Source organism: Hyperolius riggenbachi, chromosome 8, assembly GCF_040937935.1.
Source record: "Hyperolius riggenbachi isolate aHypRig1 chromosome 8, aHypRig1.pri, whole genome shotgun sequence".
NCBI lineage: Eukaryota > Metazoa > Chordata > Amphibia > Anura > Hyperoliidae > Hyperolius > Hyperolius riggenbachi.
In genome coordinates, this window is record NC_090653.1 from 143,693,381 (window position 1) to 143,711,220 (window position 17,840).

The 17,840-nt window shown below is 44.8% G+C and overlaps 1 protein-coding gene across 1 annotated transcript in view; it reads left to right on the forward strand.

Annotated features, from left to right (window-relative positions):
- Positions 1 to 17,840, forward strand: part of THOC2 (THO complex subunit 2) — a 202,565-nt gene that overhangs the window by 39,470 nt on the left and 145,255 nt on the right. Inside the window, exon 7 of the mRNA XM_068251182.1 lies at positions 16,836 to 16,969. Within this exon, the coding sequence (XP_068107283.1) occupies positions 16,836 to 16,969 (134 nt within the window). The remainder of the gene's footprint in view (positions 1 to 16,835; positions 16,970 to 17,840) is intronic.

Sequence of the window (17,840 nt, forward strand, 5' to 3'; positions counted from 1 at the left end):
GTTTTCTGCAGCGTTTTTTGTGTAGCAGATTACAAATATTGTTACAGTAAAAGCTGTTACTGAACAGCTTCTGTAACAAAGACGCTTGGAAAACCGCTCGATCTAGCTTTTTTCAGAGCTGTTTTCCACTTTCCTATACTTTAACATTGAGGCAGAAACTCCTCAGAAATCTAAAAAATGCTGCAGCCCCCGAGTTTGCGTTTGTGGAAAAAAAGAGCCGCTCTGGTGTGCACCATCCCATTCACTTTCATTAGCCAAGCGGTTTTCCCCCTGCAAGCGTTTTAAAAAACGCTTCAGAACCGCTCTGGTGTGCACCAGCCCTGTTTCTAATAGTGTACCCAGGCCAGAAGAGTAAGGCCCTGTTCACATTAGCGTTCGCTATCCGGATTTTCCGGATCTGATCCGGACCGCATACTGTACAAACGGAACGTAAGTCTATGCGGACGTTCACGCGTGTCCGTTCCGTACAGTACAGAGCCGGACCGGATCCGGACTCCGGACTCTTTTCCAACATGCGCTATTTTTTGGGTCCGGATCTCCGGCCTACGCACCCGGACCGAAGCCGGACCTGAGCCTGACAGCACCATCCGGAACACAGAAACCAATGGGGAACGGAAGGCACAGAACACACTGCCTACAAAAACCTGACGTTCTACCCCACTTCCTAGGCGTATCCAAGCGGCCATTTCGGATGGGGACACATGGGCCAAGCATGTCTGGAGTGGAGCAGCAGTGACAGACGTGCTGGAGCTGTTTGGCAGAATGTCGGAGGTGGAGGTGAGGCCTACAGCGGAGGAAGCTGATCTGCTGACCCCAACTTTTTGTTATTTAAATTTAACTATTTTTTGCCCACGGATCCGGATGGCAGCCTTATGCATGCCTGATACAAACGGACCGGATCCGGATCGGAACCGTACGGTTCTGATCAGGATCAGGTCCTGATCCGATCAGGATCAGATCAGGATCCGGTCCGTTTACTTGCCAAAACGCAAGTGTGAACAGGGCCTAACAGGATTGTTCTGTCACATGATCTTCCACTACTCCACGTGTTTTAGTTTGTTTTTTTCCAAGCAACCACTCTAGGTTAAGGCCTATGAGGCATTTGCAGAAATCTGGCCCCTTTTTCTCCTTTAGAACCTGTTTTGCAGGTAGAGCTTTTGAAGTGCCAGCAGCAGATTAATTTACATGATGTGACTCAGTTCAAGTATATCAGTGCACCGCCCGTCTGTCCAGGTAGTTAATAGTATGTAGTAGCTGAGAGACGCTTACAGATGCCATGGAAATAGTTGGTGAAGACTCTAGTCAGTGGCAATGGTACAAACCATTAGGTGAGTATAACTGCTGAATGCTCATAAGGAAGTGTTCAGGAAGGGGTTGTTTAGGAGAACTCATGGAGAAGCCTGTAATTTGTTTTGCTGATAGATTTGCAAATCTCTGATTTAATAATCTTACAGTGAACGTTATACCTCGTACCCAGGAGATTGCTGTGCAGTTCACTCACCCCAGATCTTGTCTAACCTGCACGGACAATTTTTATTTCAATGTCTTAGGCCTTGTTCACATTGCAAATGGCCAGCGCTATTGGAAGTGCTGGCGATTTGGTGAGCACTTTTCAAAGTGCCTTTCGCTTGCTCAGCGATGACTTTTTTCATTACCTGACGTCATTCAGCATTGATCCGGAAATGAATAAATACAATGTGTTTATTCATTATACCGCTCGGGAAATCATTATTCAAAATCGCTTTTTCAAGCACTTTGCGATTTCCCTATACTTTGTATTGAACATAAACGCTCAAATCGCGCAGGAGCCGCGTTTGCGATACAATAGAAAGCGGATCGCTAAAGTGAGAACACTCACATAAGCAACCATTGCACTCGAGCTTTTAAGGCAATTTTTAAAATCGCCAGTGCTTAAAAAAGAGCAAAATCACTCTTAGTGTGAACAAGCCCTTATTGTATTTAGTTTACTGCAGCTATCGAGGAGTTCACAGTTGGTATTTCTGGCCCGCTCAGCAGCACTTTTCTAGCATACTGACAGAGCAGCGTAGGGGTTTGGAAAGGTTCCACTGTCCTGAGGTAGAGTACATTAGGGGTTTTGGCAACACTAATAAATAGTTTCTCCTACCCTCCTCCCGAACTCGGCTAATTTAGGACAGGGCCAGAGCATTTGGATGAAGTACCCATACCCAGTTCCACATCTATTGCAATTTGGAGAGACACTTTGGCCACTCCTATGCGTGTGTGCAGGAGCAAAGTACACTCTGTATTGTCTTCAGGAACATTTAACCTATCCCTGACTGACCCCAAAGTAGTAGTATAGTCTAAAGTCTAAAATCCACAATGGAACCATGGGCTAATCCCTTTTCATGTATGCATCTGAATGTGATCAGTAATCTATCAATAAAAAAAAAAGTCCTAACATCTTGTATTAAACTGTTAAATAACTGGACTAGATAGGACTTTTTAGGAGATATATCAATTACAGATTTATGAAGTTTGTCATTTGTTATAATGGTTTATCACAAAACCCACACATTAAGAACATGAAAATAGTTATGTCGGTGTGGGAAAGCTTCATATACCAATCTTCCCAGCCTCTTTGACACTTAGTGGAGAGAACACTAGTTGATTATTTATTCTTTGATTCATATATCCTTTTATTCGTCACCCTACTCTTTTGGGACGTAGTGTCCATTCAGTTACCAACTCTTAAAGGGAGTCTAAAGTAAATACAAAAAAGCAGGTTTAACTTACCTGGGGCTTCTACCAGCCCCCTGCAGCTGTTGTTGTGCCTGCGTCGTCAGTCCGTGATCGTCCTGTCACCCACAGTTCCCCTTTTTCTTCTGGATGCACGGCCCAGATCCACACACCTCCTGATTGCGCTCCCGTGGATGGGAACACAGATGGATGGGAACGCTCTGCGCATGCGCATTCTGAGAAAATCTCTACTGTGCATGCACAGGACGCTCCCTTCAACGGGAGCGCGATGGAGGACACGTGGTCAGCGCCCTGCAGGCCGCGGTGGCCATAGACTTTCTGAGTCGCCAAACTGAGGGACGTCCCAGGTAAGTTTTAACCGGCTTTTTTTTCTATTACTTTAGTTCCCTTTAAGAACTATGATTCAAGCTTAGGTACAAGATGTCGCGAGCCAGGATGTCCTCCTAAAGAAGTGAGCAAAACCTTTAAGTTAACAAAACGCGTCATTTTTCCAGCTCTGCTTTCTATGAGCAGTAACAGGATATTTGCTAAAATTTGGGACTAATTCTCCTAAATACTGATCTAAAGAGGTGTGAGACATGCATAAACTTCCTCAGCAGGAGAGAATACCCTTTATTTCTCTCCCTACAGATTATAAGAGACATATATGTGTAAAAAAATACCATATAATGGCAAAAAAGTAACTGTTTTCATGTTCTTAATTGCTCTGATTATGCGTTTTGTAATAAAATACGCCTTTCAATTGAAAAGAATAACCACTTCATACATCTTTAACTGCTATATATTCTTTAAAGAGTAACTGTCAGGAAAAAAAATCAATTCTGTATTTTTATCTGGTAAAAAAGTAATATGGATGCTAACCAGGCAAATTTAAAAGTTAAAAATCGCTCTTATTTTTCTTCCCCATAAAACATAATTCCCCAGTTAACCTCGCTCTTATTTGGTTCATCTGCTGCACAAAGGAAGTTGCAGGGCATGCTGGGTTTTCTTTTTTCTTCTTCTTTACTATCCCCTCAGACTTAACTAATGCAGCCTAATTGGCTGAAGCCTCTTCCCCTCCTTTTTTTCCCTCCTACACCTCTGTTCCTCTGATTGGCCAATATTTCTCAATGCACTTACTACTACAGACCTGAGTGGGAGTGTCTGAAGACTGGGGGAATGGGGGGGGGAGGGTAAGGGAGAGATAATATGCCTGACAGCTCCAATTTAAATCCCATAAAAAGTCATTTTTTAGTCCACCTATTCAGGGCTGTGGAGTCGACGTCTGAGCAATTTTGGGTACCTGGAGTCGTAGTCAGTGGTCTCTTAACCTCCCTGGCGGTAAGCCCGTGCTGAGCACGGGCTATGCCGCCGGGAGGCACCGCTCAGGCCCCGCTGGGCCGATTTGCATAATTTTTTTTTTGCTGCACGCAGCTAGCACTTTGCTAGCTGCGTGCAGTGCCCGATCGCCGCCGCTACCCGCCGATCCGCCGCTATACGCGTCGCCGCAGCCGCCCCCCCCAGACCCCGTGCGCTGCCTGGCCAATCAGTGCCAGGCAGCGCCGTGGGGTGGATCGGAGTCCCCTTTGACGTCACGACGTCGGTGACGTCATCCCGCCCCCTCGCCATGGCGACGGGAGAAGCCCTCCAGGAGATCCCGTTCTTTGAACGGGATCTCCTGATCTCCGATTGCCGGCGGCGATCAGAGGGGCTGGGGGGATGCCGCTGAGCAGCGGCTATCATGTAGCGAGACCTCGTCTCGCTACATGAAAAAAATAAAAAAAAAACGTATTTGCTGCCCCCTGGCGGATTTTGCCAAACCACCAGGAGGGTTAAAGAGAATCTGTATTGTTAAAATCACACAAAAGTAAACATACCAGTGTGTTAGGGGACATCTCCTATTACCCTCTGTCACAATTTCGCCGCTCCCCGCCGCATTAAAAGTAGTCAAAAACAGTTTTAAAAAGTTTGTTTGTAAACAAACAAAATGGCCACCAAAACAGGAAGTAGGTTGATGTACAGTATGTCCACACATAGAAAATACATCCATACACAATCAGGCTGTATACAGCCTTCCTTTTGAATCTCAAGAGATCATTTGTCTGTTTCTTTCCCCCTCCATCTCACTGAAGAGTTGCAAGCTGATTGTTTGTTTACTCTTGCAGACAGCTCTGCCAGGTTGTCTGTAATTCTGCAGTATGTGACTCATCAGTATGTGAACAGAGGATTTATCCAGCTTGCAAAAGATAAGAGAGCAGAGGAAAGCTGGCTAATGTAAATAACACACACACACAGGGGAGTGTGCATAGAGGGGGCATGCATAACAGATCACACTGAAGAGTTGGCAGCCTTCCAGACACAGGATGACAAGTCCGACAGGGGAAAGATAAGCTGATTTATTACAGAGATGGTGATAGTATAAAGTGCTCCAGTAAGCCAGAGCACATTATAATAGGCTTAGGAATCTGTAGGATGGTAGAAAACACAATGACATTTTTGTTACAGAGTCCCTTTAAACTGAGAAGTTGGGAGTCAGATGATTTTTGTACTGAATCCCCAGCCCTGGTAGGTATTAGCTAAGGAGTCTGAGCCACTTTGGGTACCTGGAGTCGGAGGTTTCATAAACTGAGGAGTCTGAGTTGGAGTCAGATTATTTTTGTACCGACTCCACAGCTCTGCACTTATTTCAACAAATTGGTATAGTATGCTTGAAGCATTGCCTAGTTTGTGTCCACGCTCTTGCATAGAGCAGTTTCAGCACAGCCTGCCTGCTACTTATACCTGCGTTCAGCAGTATCAGCTGATCCCAGCCTCTGGAGACTATGAAATGCTGATGGGAGGTGATACTGGGGAACAGACATGTTTTGCAAGCACAAAATAGAGCATGTTTTTTTTTCTGGCCTGTCTCGTGGGATGATGGTGTTTTTCTTGGAATGAATCTGCAATGCTGTAGCAGACCTGTCACCAGCAGTACTTCTGCTACAGAATTGCATCCAAAACACACATACTAATAGTTGAGAGTTTGGGTGGAAATTAACAAACACTAGGTCCAGGGACCAGTCCTCAAAGCCCCACTTGTAACTGGAATTATACCGTAAAATATAACTTTTAATCAATAATGAATTTCAACTGAGGCTGTACAAACAGCAAACACACACTAACTTCCATTACTTGTAATGAGTAATAACGGTCCTTTACATACAGGACCTCCACACAATCGTAATATATAGTGAAAGAATGTCTCATGAACCCAATTGCTTACTCATGTGCCTGTAACTGCAGTTAATCCTATATAATAATAGGCAAATTTCCCTGCGTACAGCAGGGACAGTTGTCTCTGTGTAGCTGGGTCCGTGCTTTTTGCTACTGCGCATGTGCGCAGCATGGACCCAGCCTCGCACAGGCAGGAGGAGGGAGCCAGGTGGGTGCACGCGTTGCGGACATGCGTGACGGCTAAGGTCACTAGTTATACCATAAAGGTCATACGTTTTTCCACAGTATCCGCAAGCCACATGTAGCTACTCACTTCCCCCATTAAATAATAAATGCCTAGTAACTAAGACCCAACATGTTCTGCCCATCTATTACGAGGGCTTTGTCGGGGGAATACAAATAACTCATAATAAATGCAGTGCTACAAAAGTGCAAATCATGCAGGGTCTTAACATCCGAGCAAATTGGTGTATATATAGGTTCCTCAAAAACATTTTTTTTTCAATCTTAGTGAGGTAACAGTAGTATACCTACCTGTAATATCTCTCACTAGAATATTCTTGAGGGGCTCATCAACAGTTTATAAACTGACAAAGAGTAGAGAGTGGAAAATTGCAATTATGAGGCTCGCTTAATAGAAACATGAAGAAATTATCTTTATTCTACAAAAAAGACCATGTGCTTGACCATTAAGGCCTATCAGTTAAGGTGAGCACACTTAAAAAACATGGTAAATACAGTATGGGTCGACCCCCATCCACACTAATACATGCACACCGATTATAACATATGGCCAATAATGGGGACAACACTTCTTAGCAGTGACAAGCTACTAGCTTGTGCACGTGTCACTATGATCATAAGCAACAATCGGTATTATGGCAAAAAGATGGCTCTTAGAGTAATGACTATACAGTATGCTTCTGCGCTATGCGGTAAGAGTCCTTCAAATCCTGCAAAATGGAAAGAGGCAATATTGCTGATCCTTCCTTCTGGATAAACTTTACAGGCTTGAGGAAAAAAGTCAGACCTTCCATGTTACTATGGACTGCTTTAAAGCACTTAATATATGTTTCTTCTGCAGGCACATGATTGTCACTATATCACAGCAGGTGCAAGGCTAGCCGGCAGTATACAGTTCTATGTCCCTTTAAACAGAAACTTGTAGATAAACATTTGTACGTGAATTTGTCATAGCTCTGAGATGCAGTTCAGCACTCAGGAAATGTCTCACCACTCTGACCGGACCGTCTATTCCTTAGTACGTAATAGCCTTGAGGAGATATCTCGCCGGTCTAGCCACATTCTTTAAATCTGTTTGCACACTGGTGGTGGCGGCAGCTCTAAGTACCCTGATAAAGCCCAGGATTGGGTGAAATGCATCGATGGGAGGACCCTTAGCAAACAGCTGAGCTGACCACGCCAACGCTCACGTCCCCGTTCCCCGCACAGAACAGGACTCTTAACGGATAGAGCTGAGGGTGCTTAGAGCTGCCGCCGCCACCAGTGTGCACACCGATTTAAAGAATGTGCTCAGACCGGCAAGACATCTCCTGAAGGCTGTTACGCGCCAGGGAATAGACGGTCCGATCAGAGTGGTGAGACACTTCTTGAGTGCTGAACTGCATCTAAGAGCTATGACAAATTCACATACAAATTCTTATCTACAAGTTTCTGTTTAAAGTGACAGAACTGTACACTGCCGGCTAGCCTTGCACCTGCTGTGATATAGTGACAATCGTGTGCCTGCAGAAGAAACTCAAGTGCTTTAAAGCGGTCGATAGTAACATGGAAAGTCTGACTTTTTCCTCAAGTCTGTAAAATTTATCCAGAAGGAATTCTCAGCAATATTGCCTCTTTCCATTTTGCATGATTTGAAGGACTTAGGCCACGTTCACATCAGGCCACGTTCACATCATAAAACACGGATGGCCGTGCATTCGGAGCGCAACGCGTACAAACGCACGCCATCTACGTTTCTTTGCGTGGCTGATCCCATTCACCGCGCGTTTTGTTAAAAAATGCGTGCAGCATGCGTTCTCGGACTGCACTGTTCCGGAACGCATGCAGTGTGAACATCAGACAGTGCAGTCTATGCACTTTCTGATGTCGTGCGTGTTCGGCCTTCTGCACGCGTTACAGAAATACAGACGGCAACGCGTGCAGTGTGAACGGGGCCTTAACGCATAGCGCAGAAGCATATAATCATTACTCTAAGAGCCATCTTTTTGTCATAATAGTGATTGCTGCTTATGATCATAGTGACACTTTCACAAGCTAGTAGCTTGTCACTGCTAAGAAGTGTTGTCCCTATTATTGGCCATATGTTATAATCGGTGTGCATGTATTAGTGTAGATGGTGTCGACCCACACTGTATTTACCATGTTTTTAATGGTTTTTATGTGTACTAACCTTAACGGAAAGGCCTTACTGGTCAAGCACATGGTCTTTTTTTGTAGAATAAAGATATTTTTTTCATTTTTCTGTTAAGTGAGGCTCATAATTGCAACTATCTTCCACTCTCTACTCTTTGTCCGTTTCTTAACATCATACAGCTGAATCCAAACTAACCTGATACTGGTTAGAGAAACCCATATATACCCGTTCTTCCTGCCACAGTTGTTCACTTTTTCTCCTCCTCCTCTTCATTATTCACCACCTGAGATTACCAAAGTGTTTTCAGGTGAGGTGGGCAGTAATTATTCTCCAGGTCCATATCACTGAAAAGCTTGCCCCCCAAATCATGTCCCTCTATCTCCAAACCAATGCTTAAAGAGGAACTCCAGTGAAAATAATGTAATAAAAAAGTGACTAAATCATTTATACATAATTATTGTAAAAAATAGTCAGTGTTTGCTTATTGTAAAATCTTTTTCTTCTCCCTGATTTACATTCTGACATTTATGACATGGTGACATTTTTTACTGCTGGCAGGTGATGTCACTGGAAGGAGATGCTGCTTGCTTTTTTGGCAGTTGTAAATAGCTGTTATTTCCCACAATGCAACAAGGCTCCCACAGTGTGATGTCAGGACCTCAGTGCTATGAGGCGTTGACATCATACCGTGGGAGGGGTTTCACCACAAATTCAGCCATACAGAGCCCCCTGATTATCCGTTTAAGAAAAGGAAAAGATTTCTCATGGGAAAGGGGGTATCAGCTACTGATTGGGATGAAGTTCTATTCTTGGTTACGGTTTCTCTTTAATTATTTAGCACCGGCTCAGAGGAGGGCCTGTACCTCTGTGTCATTCATGACCACAAAAACCAACAAAAAACTCCAAGTCTTGGGAAAACCGGCACTAAACCGGCCAGCCGGTGCCAGTATCCTGCAGACACACCACCTCTGCATGTACAGGACCACAATAGCAAAGAAGGACACGGCACTCGGGAGCTGTGCAGCAACAAGCTGTATTAGAGTCACAAGATACACGACATGTTTCGGGTGGAGCCCTTGTTCACCAAGGAGCCCTTCCTTGGTGATTTAAACTAGGGGCACAACCACTTCTCTATAGAAAGAGAGAGAGAGAGAGTGTGGCATTAAAGGGACACTTTAGTCAAACAAAAAAAATGAGTTTTACTCACCTAGGGCTTCCAATAGCCCCCTGCAGCTGTCCGGTGCCCTCGACGTCTCCCTCCGATCCTCCTGGCCCCGCCGGCAGCCACTTCCTGTTTCGGTGACAGGAGCTGACAGGCTGGGGACGCTAGTGATTCTTCGCGTTCCCAGACATATTAGCACCCTCTATGCTGCTATATGGTATATGATATATGCTATAGCAGCATAGATGGCGCTATTGTGGCCAGGAACGCGAAGAATCACTCGTGTTTCCAGCCTGTCAGCTCCTGTCACCGAAACAGGAAGTGGCTGCCGGCATGGCCAGGAGGATCGGAGGGAGTCGGCGAGGGCACCGGACAGCTGCAGGGGGCTATTGGGGGGCTATTGGAAGCCCCAGGTGAGTAAAACTCCTTTTTTTTTTTTTTTTTTTTTTTTTACTTAAGTGTCCCTTTAAAGCGGAATATAAACCTCAATTTCAACTTTGCTCTAAAACATTTTTTTACAGTATATTATATGCAACCAGCATTTTTTTTTTTTTACTAGACCAGCATTGGAAGGGTTACACAGAGCTTTAAAGTTCCTGGAGAGAACTGCAGACGCATCCGAAGCTTACATAGATACATTTTGTTTACATAAATGTATCTAAGTGTGGAATGTGACTCTCTCTCTCTCTGGCTGAGAAGGAGCTGGAGGACAGCCAAAGAGTGTGTAACATTTATCACTTGTTACATTCTATTTAGTTAAATGTATCTATCTGAACTTCTGCATATCTCTTCACGGAACTTTAAACCTCTGTGTTTAACCCTTCCAATGCTGGTCTAGTAAAAAAAATGCTGGTTGCATAGAATATGCTGTAAATAATGTTTTAGAGCAAAGTTGAAATGCAGGGTTATATTCCGCTTTAAGGTAGCCATGATCCCTGCCCACCAACATGACTACAGACCACCGTAGGTTTCAGCGCAGTCTACACGATATAAAACCCCACAGAAGCTAACCCATACTCTTCTCCAAGGGCCTTCGACATTGGGATTGTTTGGCATCCACACTTTAACTAGACAGTACTTGTAGTAGAAGTACTACCGCGCTACAGAACTTTTCAGTGCTGTCCCAACTATCCCTTCCCACAAGGCCATGTGCCACATCCCTGGTATATCTACACAAATCCCTCTAAACTTAGCCAAGCTGCTGAGTGTAGTGCATGGAGCTCTGGCTGTAACAACCACATCTGTCCTATTGTCCCAACTCCTCCCCCAGCCCCCCCCCCCACACACACACACACACACACACACACACAACGCTCTGTACCACATCCCAGGAATATCTGTACAAATTCCACTAAACCACACCCACACTGTTTAATGCAGTGCAGGCGCCACACCATCTTCTACCTGGGACAGCAGGATGCTGCATCGCTGCTCTGATGTGGCATCCTGCCTCTAGAAGACCAAGAGACACCCTTCTGGAAGATCAAGCATAAAATAACTTCTGGAACATTGATCCTTTAGGCAAGTTAAACAGAGGTTGGTGGACGTTTTGGAGGGAGGTGTCCATAGTAGTAGATGGAAAAAGTGCAGATATGATTTAACTTAAAATGTTGTTTCCACGTTTGTTTTTTTTTGTTTTTGTTTTTACCTTTTTGGCTTTCAATGTAATGACTGATAGGGTTGCTGTGTTCTCTTGCTCTATAATCTGGAAGCCTCGCCATTTATAAAATCCAGTTTTATACTTGACTTCTTTATGAGTGACTGTCGATTGTCCAGTTACTGACAGGACCTGAAGGTTATCTAACAACCACAGCTGCATGTGAATTCAGCCTGTCCTGCCTGAGTGCTTTTACATCTACCAGGTTAGAACATGTATGAGGTATTATCCACAGCAGTTTAAGCCTAACACTAACCCTTTCCCGCTCCTTCTAAAGCAGAAATAAAGAAAATAGCTTTATTTCTCCATTGTCAAAATTTGGGTACAAAATGATATTCTCCTTGTTTAACTACTTATTTTTCATTGAAAGCGGTCTGTCCTGTTTATAGCTGATTATGTTGACGTGGAACTGTCATATTACACAGGGCAGGCATTATTTCTGCTGGAGAGTCATGTGTGACTAATCCTTCGTAATGCATTGAAATTAATATTTACTTTTAATAAGCCTCTATTTACTTTTCTTGCCTGTGCCTTGCTGTTTGAACTGTGTTGGTGTTGCCAGTGTAAATGACCAATATACACCTAACTTTTTCTGTGCGCACATTTGCTAGCTTACTAATTGAGTAGTTCATGGTACAAGTGATTGCTGGCATTCAGGGCTGGTTCACAGTGCAAGTGATTCCTGGCACCCAGGGCTGGTTCACAGTGCGAGTGATTGCTGGCATTCAGGGCTGGTTCACAGTGCAAGTGATTCCTGGCACTCAGGGCTGGTTCACAGTGCGAGTGATTGCTGGCATTTAGTTCACAGTGCGAGTGATTGCTGGCATTTAGTTCACAGTGCGAGTGATTGCTGGCATTCAGGGCTGGTTCACAGTGCGAGTGATTGCTGGCATATAATTCACAGTGCGAGTGATTGCTGGCATTCAGAGCTGGTTCACAGTGCGAGTGATTGCTGGCATATAATTCACAGTGCGAGTGATTGCTGGCATTCAGGGCTGGTTCACAGTGCGAGTGATTGCTGGCATATAATTCACAGTGCGAGTGATTGCTGGCATTCAGGGCTGGTTCACAGTGCGAGTGATTGCTGGCATATAATTTACAGTGCGAGTGATTGCTGGCATTCAGGGCTGGTTCACAGTGCGAGTGATAGCCGGCATATAATTCACAGTGCGAGTGATTGCTGGCATTTAGTTCACAGTGCGAGTGATTGCTGGCATTCAGGGCTGGTTCACAGTGCGAGTGATTGCTGGCATATAATTCACAGTGCGAGTGATTGCTGGCATTCAGGGCTGGTTCACAGTGCGAGTGATTGCTGGCATTTAGTTCACAGTGCGAGTGATTGCTGACATTTCGTTCACAGTGCGAGTGATTGCTGGCATTCAGGGCGGGTTCACAGTGCAAGTGATTGCTGGCATTCAGGGCGGGTTCACAGTGCAAGTGATTGCTGGCATTCAGGGCTGGTTCACAGTGCAAGTGATTGCTGGCATTTAGTTCACAGTGCGAGTGATTGCTGGCATTCAGGGCTGGTTCACAGTGTGAGTGATTGCTGGCATTCAGGGCTGGTTCACAGTGCGAGTGATTGCTGGCATATAATTCACAGTGCGAGTGATTGCTGGCATTCAGGGCTGGTTCACAGTGCGAGTGATTGCTGGCATTTAGTTCACAGTGCGAGTGATTGCTGGCATATAATTCACAGTGTGAGTGATTCCTGGCATTCAGGGCTGGTTCACAGTGCGAGTGATTGCTGGCATTTAGTTCACAGTGCGAGTGATTGCTGACATTTCGTTCACAGTGCGAGTGATTGCTGGCATTCAGGGCGGGTTCACAGTGCGAGTGATTGCTGGCATATAATTCACAGTGCGAGTGAGTGCTGGCATTTAGTTCACAGTGCGAGTGATTGCTGGCATTTAGTTCACGGTGCGAGTGATTGCTGGCATTCAGGGCTGGTTCACAGTGCAAGTGATTGCTGGCAATTAGATCACAGTGCGACTGATTGCTGGCAATTAGATCACAGTGCGAGTGATTGCTGGCATTTAGGGCTGTTTCACAGTGAGAGTGATTGCTGGCATTTAGTTCACAGTACGAGTGATTGCTGGCATTTAGTTCACAGTACGAGTGATTGCTGGCATATAATTCACAGTGCGAGTGATTGCTGGCATTAGATCACAGTGCGAGTGATTGCTGGCATTTAATTCACAGTGCGAGTGATTGCTGGCATTAGATCACAGAGCGGGTAATTGCTGGCATTTAGGGCTGTTTCACAGTGCGAGTGATTGCTGGCATTTAGTTCACAGTGCGAGTGATTGCTGGCATATAATTCACAGTGCGAGTGATTGCTGGCATTTAGTTCACAGTGCGAGTGATTGCTGGCATTTAGGGCTAGTTCACACAGTGCGAGTGATCCCTGCCATTCAGGGCTAGTTCACAGTGCAAGTGATTCCTGTGTTATAGCAGCATGGGATTCCTGCCATATCAGCATGGGATGACCTATCTAGGGTGATTTGTTGGAAAATTTAAATAGATGCATCTAGTGTAGTTGAGTTCTGAGATCATGTTTGCATTTAACATCCCCGGCTGTATGATTACTTCCAAATTTTATTGTCTAAAAGCAGTGCAATTGATCACAAGCTTTTAGATCCTAAAAACCGTACCGCTAGATAGATCTGCGGCATTCCTACACATTACACACCTCCCATGGATCCAGCTTGGGGTTACTGCTCTGAGCTGCGAATTTTCGTCTCGAGCCTGACTCGGGGTTACCACTAAGAAGGTGAAGAGAATCTGTAAGGGAAAAAAGTGTCCCTATGGAGTACTTGCCTCGGGAGGGGGAAGCATTTGGATCCTTATGAAGCTTCCCGCCTAATCCTGTGTAGCCCCTTTCCAGCGATGTCACCAGATGCGCGCAGGCACCAGTAGCACATGCAGCACGCGGCAATACTTACCTTTGGGGTCCAGCTCAGGCGCAGTACCATCTTTGCTCTCGAGCTTTGGCGGAAGTAGCCGAGCCTGATCAGACTCTGTAGAGCAGACCTGATCGGGCTCAGCTATGTCAACCAGAGCACGACTGGGAAGGTGGTACTGTGCCTGCGCTGGGTCCTAAGCATAACTATTGCAATCTACTTTGGATCAAGGGAGCCAGTGCTGGATCAATGCTGCCCAGGAGGAACTGGGAAGCCTCAATAGGATCCAGAGGCTTCCCCATCTTGAGGTAAGTACCCCCCAGGAGCACTTTTCTTTATTACAGATCCTCTTTAAAGCATGGTCGTAATTGCAAGGTGTAACACACACTCTGTCGTTTTTTCCTACCTTTTCCATATTGGGTAGAAGTTTGCACCCCCAAACCTCACTCTATTGTATGAGTAATGTGTGTCCTCACACCCGCCCCCCCCCCCCCCCCCAAGCCACACACACACTCTCACATTCTCCCACCATACCCCTGTATCCAACCCCTTCACTTTTATGTCTTTTTATGTGCTGTTAACACCCCCCCCCCCCAAAAAAAAAACACGATTACATAACTTTGTCCTGTGCTCCCCATTACCACATTCCCAATGAGTGTTTCGACAGACTCCAAAGAATCAGTATTAGGCAGTCTGCTGTCGGGGAAATTAAGGTGTGGTTATAAATAATTAAAATAATTTAAGGTTCCTTTTAAGGCAAGAGGACTCCCAAGTTATTTTGATCTCTGATATACAGATATGCCCACTTTGAGTTCTTTTATAGAACAATTCCCATTATATTGGTACAAATATGAAAGAAAAATATAAAAATTAACAATAGTTTATTATATCAGTATATTAATCCAATAAAAGAATGTAATCAAGTTTATATTTCAGGTAGAATGTTATAAAGTACTTCTGGTGGTAAGCTTATTCTTAAAGAATCACAGTTCAAACATCAAAAATAAGACCCTTGCAAACAAATAGGCTTGGTAATAAAAACTTCAAGCCTGTCTTATAAGACACTATTGGGCAGTAAACTCAATGTGAAAACCCCAGATCATACACAATGAATCATAGCTATCCATAAACTGAAAACAGGGCGTGTCAACTATGTAGTTTACATATATTGAATGATATATCTCATGAACTTCATATCCTCCTATAAAAATCATTACTATTTTTATTCAATGAATACATTTTTTTAACTCTCCTGTATTGTATTATTCAACACTGCCCACCTCCCTTCTTTATTTAAGATGCCCGTATTTGGTAGCCTTTGCATTATCTCCTCTTGCATCCTTACAAAAGTAGTAATACTAAATAGCCTGCCCACCCATTCCCACTAATATCTGTATTAAAGGATACCCCCCCCCCCCTAAAAAAAAAAGTTTCACTTACCTGGGGTTTCTACCAGACCCCTGGAGCCATCCTGTGCCCTCGTAGTCACATACTGCTGCTCCGTTCCCCCACCGCCAGCTAGTTCCGTTCATGCGTACCTTTGCACACGTTACCGCTGGTGCTGGAGGCTATCGTGGACGTGTACACATATCTTTGTACGCGTTGCACCTGCAACATGTATAAAAATACGTGTGCACGTCCACAATAGCCTCCTGCACCAGCGGTAACGCGTGCAAAGGTACGCGTGCAAAGGTACGTGTGGCGGGACGCCGACTCAGAGTCTGTAAAAATGAAACTAGCTGGCGGCGGGGTACCGGAGCAGCAGTGAGTGACTGAGGACACAGGATGGCTGCAGGGGTCTGGTAGATGCCCCAGGTAAGTGAAACTCATTTTTTGGGGGGAGGTTTAGGTTTCCTTTAGGTAGTCTTTCTTGGCCCTGTCTCACCCCCAGCTCCTTCAGTGCAAATAATCTGCAGCGGAGGGTGATAAAGGCTGGATCGTTGCACCCCATATCTCCTAATGTTTCTCCCCCAGCACTGCGTTGCTACTTCTTGCTGGCATGAATGTATTGACATCACAGGATCAGAGATGCGGGTGCAGGGGATACATGGAGTCTGGATGAGATGAGGAGGAGGGAAGAATGTGCCTCCAGTATACTGATGTCACCACATGCTTTGCTCGCACAGCTCTGCATTAGGCTCCCAGTTGTCACCCCTTGTGATGGTGAAACCCAGTGCAGCCTGCTCCCCCTAGTGACGCCTCAGAGGTTTGGCCCAACTTGGCATAGCCCATGGGCCTGGCATGTCTATAGCCTGTAGTAGATGCATAATGTTTTGCAGATATTTATCTATGTGAACGGAGTGACAAGTATACTATATTAACTGCCAATGACTCAGTCCTGCCAGCATTCTAGATTGTTTACTGGAATCTCCATGTGTGTAGATTTGGCATGCTATATCCAGACATACTTGTCTATCAAGCGGAGTTGTCCTTTTAAGCCTTGTCGATTCATAGGCTGTATTGACCATCATTTTGGATGGCAAAGTGAAAGGATTATTAAGTGGTGTTCCAGGCAATTCCTAGAAAAAGAGTCCAGACCGAGCTGCTCAAACAGAACACATTTGGCCCAAATACTACCATTTGTATTGTTTTCTGGTGTTTATAACACAGTCTCCACAGGCAAATGTCATCAGAATATTTTGTAATGTCCTTGTAAGCCGTTTTCAGCAGATGGGAGAAAAGATCAGCGTGCCCAGTGCTTGGCAAGAACTTTCACAAAGGCATCTCTCTGTCCTTTCTATCTCTTGTCTCTGTGCAAAGGTTTGTTATTGAGCATTAAACTAATTCACAGAAAATACCGGTTTCTTACTTGGTGTTCTTTCTCTGCAGTTATAAGCAACAGAAATTCAATTTATTACGAGAAGAAAATGAAGGATATGCAAAGTTGATTGCAGAGCTGGGACAAGATCTGTCTGGGAGTATAACAAGTGATTTAATCTTGGAAAATATCAAATCCCTAATTGGTAAGGATGGGCATGCCAGCTAGCTATTGCTCTTTGATGTGGTAATTCTTTTACTCTGTTTTTGTTGTTTGCATGTCTTAAAGGAGAAAGCTGCTCTGAGTTCTCCAATTATGTGTGTCCTGCTTTCATTTTAGCAGTGTGAGGCACAGGTGGTTGGAAGGGTGGTGGGCATAGTACTGGCCAAACAGCATCCCTTTTGGAATGCTTTAGGCAATAAAGCGCTGAATAAATGGGTGCTGCAGTAGAGATGCTTTGACATGTTCACTCTTTGTACATATACTTCAGCACCTTAATGCCCTTACAGACTTGGACTTTCTCACTGGCCTCCAGCCACATGACAAATGGCAATGATTGCTGCCTAGGCATTGCCATGTGAGAGATGTGAGTTCATGACTAGTGTCTGGGGAAATAATTTTCAGAGAGTGTGTTTCTGCATAGGATCGCTGTTATGGGTATGAGTGTTAAAAGAACAAAGCAAGGGAAAAAATGCGCCAGAGATTTAGATGCCGCAATAGGAATTACAGCTAAAGTGGTGCTCAGACAGTAATTTGGGTGCCTACAAAAGACGGAGCCCTAATTACTTTAGAAACAGCGCAATTCTGTCGCCAGCAATAGCTGACAGCCGAATTACGTTTTCCCCCTTGCGTCCATGGCGGCCTGGAGGGGGAATAGTAATAAATGCTGCCAGGACTTGTGCAAGCGGGGTGAGCCGTGTTTTGGCTTCACCCTGCGCCCAAGTTTCCCAGCTGCTTAAACACATGTATGCATTAAAGCACTTTGAAAATCAGACACAACTATAAGTAACAACCCGCACATCCTTAGTATGAGCCAAATGACTGGCATGCTCTAGTCAAGGTGATTGACAGCACCT